Source organism: Monodelphis domestica, chromosome 3 (assembly GCF_027887165.1).
Source record: "Monodelphis domestica isolate mMonDom1 chromosome 3, mMonDom1.pri, whole genome shotgun sequence".
Classification (NCBI taxonomy): Eukaryota; Metazoa; Chordata; class Mammalia; order Didelphimorphia; family Didelphidae; genus Monodelphis; species Monodelphis domestica.
In genome coordinates this window covers 398,177,190-398,188,398 of record NC_077229.1, presented here as the reverse complement: position 1 = coordinate 398,188,398, position 11,209 = coordinate 398,177,190, and the positions used below count along the sequence as shown (strand labels likewise).

The window sequence follows — 11,209 nt, the reverse complement described above, 5'->3', positions numbered from 1 at the left end:
TACAATTCATTTTTGGAAACTACTGGAATTGCCCAATGATTTTCTCAGGAGCATAGAGGAATGGTTTAGGGAATCACAATAGTAACAAAGAATAAAGGGAAGGGAGGAGACAAAGCTATAAGGCTAACTACAAGAACAGATGTTTCCTCTTTTCTTTTACATTTGTAAGAGATTCTCCAGATAGATTATATATTAAAATTTTGTTATTTGCATTTGTTTCCCCACCAAAATTGGATGACTCCTTAGCTGCCTTCTTTCTTCTATTGGGAAAATCCAGCCAAAGGTACCTTGAAACAGTAAGAAATTATTGAAATGAAGTCACAGGACAGAGACCCTAAGCGTGATTTTGAACAGATTTCGTCCCATTTTATTTTTCTAAACAGAATCATACAAAGACAAGGAAACATTAAAAGCAAACATTAAATCATCACCTCTAAATGGTTGCACTTATTGGTTACAAAATGTTTATAATGTAGAAAAAGATACACTGTTGTTTACATGAACAAAATACTGCAAAACAACTGAGGACAAACTGTGGACACATTGACATCTGGTGAATACACGGACAGCAACCCGTGGACTTGTCATGTTCATTTCCAACCTACAACAGCCTTAGTGAACTATCCAACTATTCCATGGAATTTAGCACCATGTGTGAAGTGTGCCACATTACATCAGCTACTTTAAAGTAAAATGGGCAAAGCAAAAAGCCATTTACCCTATAATGCCTCCTCTGGGTGCCCTTGTAACTACCCTCCTCTCAGCAGGAAGATCTCCTTTTAATAATGGTCACATTCAGACAGACAGACAGACAGACAGACACACACACACACACACACACACACACACACACACACACACATACAGCCCCACACAAGAGAGAGAGAAGCCCATCTCCAGGAGGGGAAAGAAAAAGATCAACTATGTTTTCCACAGCATTATTTTGGCACACATTTACTGGTTTGATGGTTTTCCCACCCAGCTGAGGGTACAATTTTGGAAATTTGGCTTCCTATTCAGGTGGATTCCCAGAGCATCTATAATTCCTTCATGCTCAAGAGAGGTATCTGTGAAGATGTGGGAGGAAAATTGGACTAAAAGAAACCCCATTTGATGAAGGACCCAATGCTGATCTAGAAGCTTATTCCTGACTCAAAACTTCTAGACTACATATTTAAACTTCGGCACTGCAATGGGCTGCACAGGAAGGCTCTTTTTGTCAACCTCTCCCACATCCAACCACCTTCCTAGAGGAATTGATGAATTATCCTGGAAATAAACAAGAAACCTGGGCCTTCTCAAACCCCTTCTTTTCTCTCTATCTGGGGTAGAGATTCTGTCTTCATATGCTGCCAATTCAGGCATTAAAATATCACCTGGAACATATAAATAAATAAATAAGTCACAAAGCAGGTAAGCCACAAATACCAAAATGCCACATGCCCCACCCCCTAAAAAAAAAAGAGAGAATCTTTACAGAGTAGATTAAATGATTCTCAACTACAGAATGGAAAGACCAAGATAAAGTGCAATAATCAAACATCCACATAAAAAAAGAAAAATAAAAATACAAGACCAGCCTTGTCCAGACCATAAGAGATGTGTCCAAATTGTTCCTCTGGGACACGACTGCAAGTCATATGCTGATAGAAGTTAGGGAGACATCCTCAGAAGACAAACAACAGATAGGAGATTTTGACCATTAAAATAAAACAAAAACAACAAAAACTCAGTGTCAAACCCTATTGGACTTACTGGGCTCAAAGACAAGATTGATGATTTCTTAAAGGTTGCAATTACTTCTTACAAGGTACAAGATGTCTCCATCCATCCCAGACGTTCTGAAAATGTTTTTCTTAGCTCTTACTATGCATGGGTAGGAACAGAGTGCATACTTATTTACTAGCTGCAACTTGAAGTGTGCATATCTGATACTGGAAATGCTGGCATGCCAACAGCTTTATATCTAAGCTTTGCTATTTAACAATTCCACTCGGAGTCTCAAAAGCACTTTGTTTATTTTTTGCTTATTGCACTTTTTGGTTTTCAGGATACTTCTCTCTGTGTACGTTTCCCTTCTGCATATTTAAGACATTGGCAACATATGCAAAGATGTTGGCTAGAGCTAGCCAGCATCAATGCTTAGTCAAAGACTAAACGATTACTTATTTAACAAACCAGAATAAAACTGAACGTGAAGATTGCAGTAGTTGCAGACAAAATGTACAGGTGTCAACAGCGTTATCTGAGTCATTTTAAAAAGTAGAAAAGAAAAAAGGAACTATCAAAGAGAATATAAGAATTAGTTTGGGTGGTTGTTTTATTTTTTAATTTTTTTAAAGAAATATAAAACCTGGATTATAACACAACTGTTATTAGGCTCAATACTTGAGTTATAGATGAAATATCTTTTTTAAAAAGTTTCAAGAACAGTGGCTGCTCTTTCAAGACAACTGGAGCTGAATGGTCTGTCTTCTGTGGAGCAAAAGCAGATGTCTGAGCATTGGCTTACTATATGGAAAGGGAGTGTGGCCCTCATCGCTACCCAAGACTCTCCCTTTGGACTTGAACTTCAGTGATGCGCCAGGGGCAGGAATGGAAACATCTTTGGATGCTCATGGAAATGAAAAATGGTCAAATGATTCAAGGGGAAAAAATGGGGAAAGTGAATGGATGACTTTTTTAAAAGGTAGGCAGTTCACTTCTTTATAAAATGTACCTCTTATCACCCAGAAAATAAACTTGAAAAAGCAGACTTTTTATAAATCCATGTTCTGGAGCTAGTAAAGTGAAAACGTAATGGTTTTATGTTTAGGGGAAAAAAATCAAGAAAAGTTTGAATCCAGAATCAGAAAATTGATCAGTTTTAGCCAACTTCACAGTTTATCACTGAATAAAAGCTCAGCTTTCCTGGAATCAGTTAAAAAACAAAACCAGGATTAAAAAAAAAAAGATACCATCAGTTTCATCCCAAATACATAGAACAATAAAGTAGTGAGAACATGATTAATATTCCAGATACTACAAATAAATTTGGGGGGAGAGGGAAGGGGGGAAGGCTTTTGTAATTCTTTTTAAATCTCTCTCACACACACATTCACACTCCAGCTCCCTACTCCCAACCCCAAACCCCCCAGATTTTTATTTAACAGTGCAGACAAATAAAATATCTTCAATATTGACAAGAACTCTGCTCTAGGTTTAAAAAAAAAAAACAGATCACTTCTTTTTGTAAAAAAGCATAACATATGGATCAGCAGATCAAGCTGGCATATCATTTCAAGTACACAGGAACATTTCAACTGCTCAACTTCCAGGAACCCAAGACCTGCTTTGTCCAGTGTTTCTATCCACCTAGATACTCAGTGCCGCCATGTTCTAAACAAGCTCTGGGTGGTCACCAGCAGCATTAGGAATAGATGGTGATCACCTCTCGGCCTCCACCTCTCACCAAAAGCACTCGATTTAGTCCTTCTGTCAAAACTTCCAGGAATTCCATGTCTGTAAGTTGAGAATTAAGGTTCATCCTTGGTCCCAGGTGTTGAGAAAGAAGTGGAAAGAGAGCCAACCTACCTTTCAGTTTAGTAACCTGAAACTCCGTTATCTTTTCAAGATAGGGTCTTTTATTCAACTACAGTTTTATCTAAGGAACAGGCAAAGAAACATCCAACTTGGTTTCCAAATCTGAGTGACAGCTTCAATAGAAACAAAAGGTACCAATTAAGATTCCTCACTGCATTTTCAATCAAGTAATTATTTGAGAATGAAAGAGGAAAAGGAGAAGAACCATTACAGCTGAAAGGGTACCTCAAAGGTCATATAGTCCAAGCCCCTCATTTTACAAATGGACAAACTGAGGCTGAGAGGTTAAGTAACTTCTTGAAAGTCTCCCAGGTGGTAAGTGGCAGTGGTGGATCCTTTGAATCTTTAATCACTACACTTACCATTCCACAAAGAAGCTTCTTCCTGGGTTCCTACCCAAGCTCTTCTTCATTAATGAAAATGGGGGAGAGGAAGTGATTAGTGGGAAAGAGAGAAGAGAGTGGGCAGTGGGGTAGGGCTTGTGAAAGTTAATTTTAATTTTTGGATATGATGCTAAACAGGGACAGAAACTTAAACTGGAGCGTCTATGCCCTAAATGAACAAGATTAGCTCATTTGGGAAAGCTAAGCATGTAGTTAGCTAATTGAAAACAGGGCTATGATTCATGACACAGTAAGCTACCAAGCAAACCGTGATGCTCCACAGGGCAGCTGAAAACCAAGGGCAGGGCACGGCCAACTTTGAAGAAGGCTACTGACCAAGAGGAGCCATTTCTTTGTTAGTGACTGCTGCCATCTGAGGGAATCGGAGGGCTTGCTGGGAAAAGGCATTAGATAATTGCTTCCAATTTTGAGGTCTTTGTTTATTTCAAGGAAATATTTCAGTTTCTGGTTTTTATTAAGAACTCCTTACATAAGCTGTATCACATTTTGCCAATGAAAAGAGTGTTAGTTCCCTCCATGGTGGCTGGCTTCTGCGTTCTCTCAACCTGTTCAATGGAAGGGAAGCAGGCTCTGAAGGGATGAAAGAGGGCTATCCAGTGAAAATTAGATAAACCGTGAGCACAGACTTTTGACAAGGAGAGGTGCTTTAGGAGGGAGGTGGTGAGTGCAATGGCCCAGAATAATTAGCCTAACTACCAACAAGGCTCCCCCAATTCCCTTGGCTAGGAATCTGCCACACAAATAGTCAGGGAAGTTGGGGATCTTTAAATCTTAAAAAGGGATACATTCACAGTACCTCAAAATTTGGGGCAAATACTTGTGAAGGATGATGAAATACTATTTCACAAGCACTTTGGACTCACAGGGAGAAGAGTCACAAAATTATTAATGCTGCCTAAATTTGTAAATTTGTGGTATAAACAGCCTAAGAGGATCTCAAGAAACCAAGAAACATCCTAGTAATGGGGAGTGAATCCTTTGGTGGGTAAGAAAGAGACAGGAGAACTTCTGAATAAAAGGAAAGCAAATATTTAAAGAGGAAGTAATGACTCAAAACTCAATCTTGAATCCAATTTACTGTAGCCCTTCTTCCTAGCTTAATACACAGAATTAATACATATTAGCTATTCATCTTCTTGTAAACTTTTGTTACAGATAGCTTCATTACTTTATAGATCTGCTATCTTAATTCCAAACAAGAAAGCTCCATTATCTTTGACTATTCCCTGCCTTTAAAGAAATAGTCCTTCCTCAATGATCACAGAGAACTAGCCTTACTTCATGCTGGAGGTTATTACCCTACTTTGGAAAAGGCCAGCTATCAGCAATAGGTACAAAGAAGGTATTATCCTCTTGTCATTCTCCTTAAACTTAAATCACCATCTGTTTTATATCAGGTTTTTTCTTTAACACATAGTTTTGCTCAGTTTGAAATATCTCAGATATGTTTACAGTAAGTTGGGCAATATTTGTATTATCTTCCAAATTACTTTGTTCCACTCAGGTCCAATAAATAGCATGTAAATTTGTTTAAAAAAAAAAAAGCCTCAAAATTAAAGATCCAAACCAAGAAGTCCAATTAAGTAGTATTTTTGAGACAATACAAGAACATTGTTCTCTACTACTATTCTTGCTGTGTTGGTCTCCATAACAAGAAAATGAAATCTAGCCTATCCATAAAAATGATAGGGTTTGCAAAGTTTGCAAATACATATTGTCTTATTTGATCCTCACAAAAACCTTGAGAGGAAAGTGCTGTTATTATCCCTATTTTACAGATGAGGAAATGGAGACAAGCAGAGATGAACTGATATATCCCAAGGTCACACAACAGATAAGTGCCTGAAGCCAAATTTGAACTTAGGTCTTTACACATTGTAAAAATAGACTCGAATCCAGGACTTCAATCCCCAGAAATCCTTGCTCCACTTCCCCAGAATGCCCTCTAATCTCACTGAATTCTCACCTAGGCCGAGAGCAAGATGGGGTATTTAAACCTGGTTGTGAATAGGCTCGGCCTCTTTTGGACTTCCGTTTTGGAGCAGACATGTATCTTTTATAATGTGAGGTTATCTTGTCTAGGCCTCTCTGGCCTAGACATGTGCTTTCTTATTCTGTATTTTCTTTAATCCTTAACCTTTAATAAACCTCATAAAAATATAATACTCCTTGCAGAGAGAAACTAATTTCTATCTTGCCTAAGTCTCCCCTAAATTTTAATCTTTACAACATCTAGTATTCAATCCACTGGACCACCTAGCTGCCTCACATAAGAAGATATTCAGAACCTCATATTTGTCAATGGTTTAAAACTCAATTCTATTCAAGAAGCATTTATAATATTCCTACTATATGTGAGGCACTGGGGATATAAGGCCAAAATAGTTTTGCTCTCAAGGAACTTTCTTCCTACTGGGAAAAAAAGTAGTCCTCCCTGAAAACTGATCCTTCTTTTACTAGGCTGCTGAGAATTATTTAACTGATGGGTCATATTAAACATCTTTCCCCATTTTTATCCTTCCTTTTTGGGTCTGACTTTGTTCCAAGTTTCTTCCTTTTGAGATTCCCTTCCATTTTCATTATATTTATCTGGAATGTACAGTTATCCGTATGTCATCCTCTCTGTTAAAACAAAAGTGAGCTTCTTGAGTTGGGGTGCCTTGTTTTTTGCCTTTCTTTGGATTCTTAGCACAGTGCCTGGCACAATTAAAACAACAAATGCTTGCTGATTGATCTCCCAAAGGAATTCCCTGTTCAACCATATATCATTCTGTCTCCGTGTACAATAGGGTTAGGAGGAGGGAGAGGAGGAAAATCCATAACCACGCCTAGACCACATCTTATTTACTGTGAAATAATTAGACCTTTTATATTCTCATTCAGTTCCAGCATTCATCTTTATTATCCAAGAAAGAAGTTTTATTTTAAAAGAGAACTGTTATGCCCTTCAATATTAAGGCAAGTCCTATTAAGACCTGTGTGTATTTACATTTTCTATACCCATATGCTTCACCTGTAGGACTCTTATCTTCTTATCAGCTCTACCTTCTGCACACAACCCAAGAAAACCACAGTAACCAAAGCTGCACAGACAAGACCTACCATTAGGCTTCCACTCAATCCCTGCTCCTCCAGGGCACTCATGTACTCTTTCATTTCCTACAGCACCCCCAAGAAAGACCATGGCTCAGATGTACTAGGAGACCATTCTTCAGTGATAATGGGGGACAGAGGATATTTATCATTAAATCCTTGCAGGATCAATGTTAACACCTCAACCTTCTAGGGAGTCAGAAATGACATGTCAACTTGTTTCTCCCTCTTTTATGGTCTATATCTCCTTCTACCTTATAGTATAATTGTTTATGCAATGATGTCCTCTCCCATAATAGACTCACTTCCTTGAGGGTAAGGACTACATTTCATCTTTATATCATCTATCCCCTCTATGATTCTTGTACAGAGTAAATAGAGGCTTGATAAATGTGTTGAAAGAATGAAGAAAAAGGGAAGAGAAAAGAAAAAGCTGGAAACCACAGGAGTAACTGGGGGCCTATACAACACTAGATCCAAGATGGCGCAAGTTAACTGAACAGGAAAAGATGTATGGTTAACTCCACCAAGGGGAATCCTCCTGTGAGGCATGATCTGAGAAAAGCTGTTCTATGGAGATGTTATTCAATAAAATGGTCAGTTCAAAGGCAGGAAAAGCAGCCACATAAACCTTAGAGCCTGGATGCACAGAATATTGGCTAAATTGTGTATTTATTTAGTCCTTTTATCTCAAGAACAGATGCCACTTTATAAAAGACTTAATTTCATCTCCTACAGTAATGTAGGAAATACTGTTTCTCCCTTGTGTATAACTGGGAAAAACAGAGGCTCAGAGGTTAAAGTCCAGTGATCAAAGTCCAACAACACATTAGTGATTTGGGAATATAATCTTGGTCTCCTTGTCCAGCACACTTGCCAAAATCACCTGGCCCACTTCCATGCTCACTTACTTTTCAGATAGGGCAACAAGCCCCACTATTTCCCAATCATCTATTGGTATTTCAGTTATCATCACCATTTGGACATTTTTATCTGATAAAGGCTAAAGTTTTCCATGTTCAAGTTCACCCCATCTATTATTCTTACTTATACCCCCTGGGACTCCTTCATGCTTTTCAAATATTTGGAGGATAATGTCACTTTCCATTAAATGTTATTGAGCAAGCAAAGTACACTGAATTAATTTAGTATTTTCTTGTAATTCAATCTCTACATTCCTTCTGCTTCCCCCTCCCACCTCATTATGTGCTATTATGCTTATCTTAAATTTCTAACAGACACTATATTTTTCAGGATGTTTTCGTGGTTCAACATTTGCTGATTGGCTTCACTCTAAATTGTGTCTGAGGGGGCAGCTAGGAGGCTCAGTGAATAGAAAGCCAGGCCAGCAGACAGGAGGTCCTGGGTTCAAATTTGGCCTCAGATACTTCCTAGCTATGTAACTCTGGTTGCTGTTGTTCTGCCTTGGTCCTGACACTTAGATTTTAAAACAGAAGGTAATGGCCACTTAAAAATAAATTAATAAATTATGTCTTATTCTCACCCTCTATCTTGAAATGTAGAAACCAAACATGTGGTGGGCAGAGCTCTTGCCTAGGAATAACCCTAAGTAGCCAGAAAGGCTTGAGTTAAAATCTGGCCTCAGATACTTACTAGCATGGGGCACTTAGGTGGCTCAGCGGACAGAGTGCCAGGTCTGGACTGTAGAGAATCTAAGTTCAAATTTGGCCTCGAATACTTCCTAGCTGTGTGACCCTGGGCATTTAAGCCCTACTGGATAGCCCTTACCGTTCTTTTGCCTTGGGAAGGAAGGAAGGAGGTAAAGAAAGAAGGAACTTATTATTTGTGTGACCCTAGGCAAGCTGCTTAAACTATCTGCCTCAGTTTCTTCATCTATAAAAGTGATAATAATATTTATCCTCCAGGTTTATCCTGAGAATCAAATAAGATATTTATAAAACTCTTTATGAACTGTAAAGTTTTATAAATGTTATCTAAAAGTTTATAGATGTTAGCAATTATAATGGTTGTTGTTAGAGCAGCCAGGATGCTCCTCCCTTTCATACATACTGCATAAAGAAGGGGTGAGAAAGGCTGAAGAGACACTCCGGTCCCCAAAGACAGCTTGCTTACTTGCCATATCTATTCGAAAACTGTAATCTCCCTGAAGATGGGGAGAATTTCATTTGCCTTTACATCCCCAGCACATTGCTGAGAACATACATTTAATAAATAAGGTTTGCTGAGCTGCATTTCAGAACTGGAGCTTCCTTTTATTTGTTCTGAAAGAAACTCCTCTTACAGAAAATCCGAGAACAAGACCATAGCACAGGCAACATGGTGCAGCGAGGAGAGTGCTAGTTCAAATCCCATCCCTGACACTTATTAGCCCTGTGATCCTCTGCAATTCACTTAAGCCACAATTTCTTCATCAGCAAAATAGGGGCTAGAGAGGTTGGACTCTGCGACCTCCAAAATCCCTGGCAGCTGCAAATGTATGATTGCAGAAACATAAAATTTCAAGAGGTTGCCATTATCTGTACCATCCATACCATCCATCAAGAAAGGATACAATTTTCATCTCCTTGTCGGTTTTTGGGAGGGCCAGGCATATTCAACAAGACCAGCTGGGCATCCTGGGATTTGTTGAGGACGACTCCATTAAGCTTCACGGCCGTATGCATCCTCCTGACGTTGGACTGGTTTCTAATGTGTGAGAGGAAAGGAAACATTGATCAGCTCGAGGCTCTGTTTCAATAATCCATGTCAGTTAAAGCCATTTCTCTTAATCCTATTGGACATACTATTGATGATGGTATGAATGATACAAATCGACTGACTTCCTCAGACTAGGGAGGCAGCTAATGACAATGATGAAGTTCATAGATACATGTTGAATGAAATACTATGAGTTGGTTGTTTTTAAAATTAACCTTTAACTTTATATAATGCCTTAAAATAATTTGCAAAGCATCTCAAATACACTCATTTGTGGCTGCCAGTCTCACAGAAAGAGTGACTACAAGGATGGTGTAAAGTCTTGAGCATGTCAGAGAGTTGCTGGATTTGGCATGTTTCTGTGGTTGTTTCTGCATCTTTCATAGGTAAACACTGAAAGAGGAACACGATGGTTACAATTAAAAGCACAGATATACTACAGAAATCGCAAGAGGCTACAATCTAGCCAGCTTCCTCGTTGCACAGATAACAAAAACTGTGGGTTTCATGACAAATCATGTTTATCTTGAAAATACACCTGTGCAATATTATAGCCACCCACACAATTTCTAGACCTGTTTAACATGTGTTGAAAATTAAGCATTTCATTGACATCTTTGATGACAGCGTGTGCGACCCTGAGGAAATGATAACCTCCATGGTCTGCAGTTGCCTTTGAGGTTCCTCCCAGTTCAAAATCTATAATTTAATGATTTTAGCTAAGGCTTTAAATGTTTTTTTCTTCAGAATGTTTAGATTTTAAAATGAGACAATAATTGGTATTTCTATAGCACTTTTAAGGCTTGCAAAGCACTCTCTATATTATCTCAACTTTATCTTAAAAAGCAAACTAAGATAAAGGAGAGAAAATATTATCTGAATTTATTTAATTAAAAAAAAACATATTTGGGACACTTCCTGTTTGATACTATCTCTTATATCTCTTCATTACTTAAATTGTTAATGGAAGACTACTGCTCTTTTTTTTAACTTTTACCTTCCATCTTGAAATCAATACTGTGTATTGGTTCTAAGACAGAAAAATAGTAAGGGCTAGGCAATGGGGGGTAAGTGACTTGCCCAGGGTCACACAGTTGGGAAGTGTCTGAGGCCAAATTTGAATCCAGGACCTCCACTGAGCCACCCAGCTGCCCCCTAAGACCACTGCTTTTTGAGTTTAAATTAGAACCTACAGTCAAGCAGTTTTTCCACCAGAAACACTCATTAGTGTGGTCTCTTCTATGCAAGTAAGTCCTCAACTAATCCTGTACCAAGATCATTCTGCAGACCTAATACAGGGCAAGAGGGCTTGCCTTGAAAACAGAACTCCTAAGTCCAATCCTCAGTTCTAACACTTATCAGCAGATCATGATGCCTTTCTAATGTCAATTTTCTCATCTGTAAAATGATAATGACATCCCAGTACTTCATGGTGCCATCAGGGGGAAATA

The 11,209-nt window shown here is 38.5% G+C and overlaps 1 protein-coding gene across 8 annotated transcripts in view; it reads right to left on the bottom strand.

The window, feature by feature from the left end:
- Positions 1-341: 341 nt before the first annotated feature.
- Positions 342-11,209, bottom strand: part of SLC12A7 (solute carrier family 12 member 7) — a 297,083-nt gene continuing 286,215 nt past the window's right edge. For all 8 annotated transcript variants that reach the window (XM_056824325.1, XM_056824328.1, XM_056824329.1 and 5 more), the window contains 2 exons: positions 9,613-9,746; positions 342-3,501 (listed from right to left, as the gene is read on the bottom strand). In XM_056824325.1, coding sequence (XP_056680303.1) covers positions 3,410-3,501; positions 9,613-9,746 — 226 coding nt within the window. In that variant the 3' untranslated portion in view covers positions 342-3,409. The remainder of the gene's footprint in view (positions 3,502-9,612; positions 9,747-11,209) is intronic.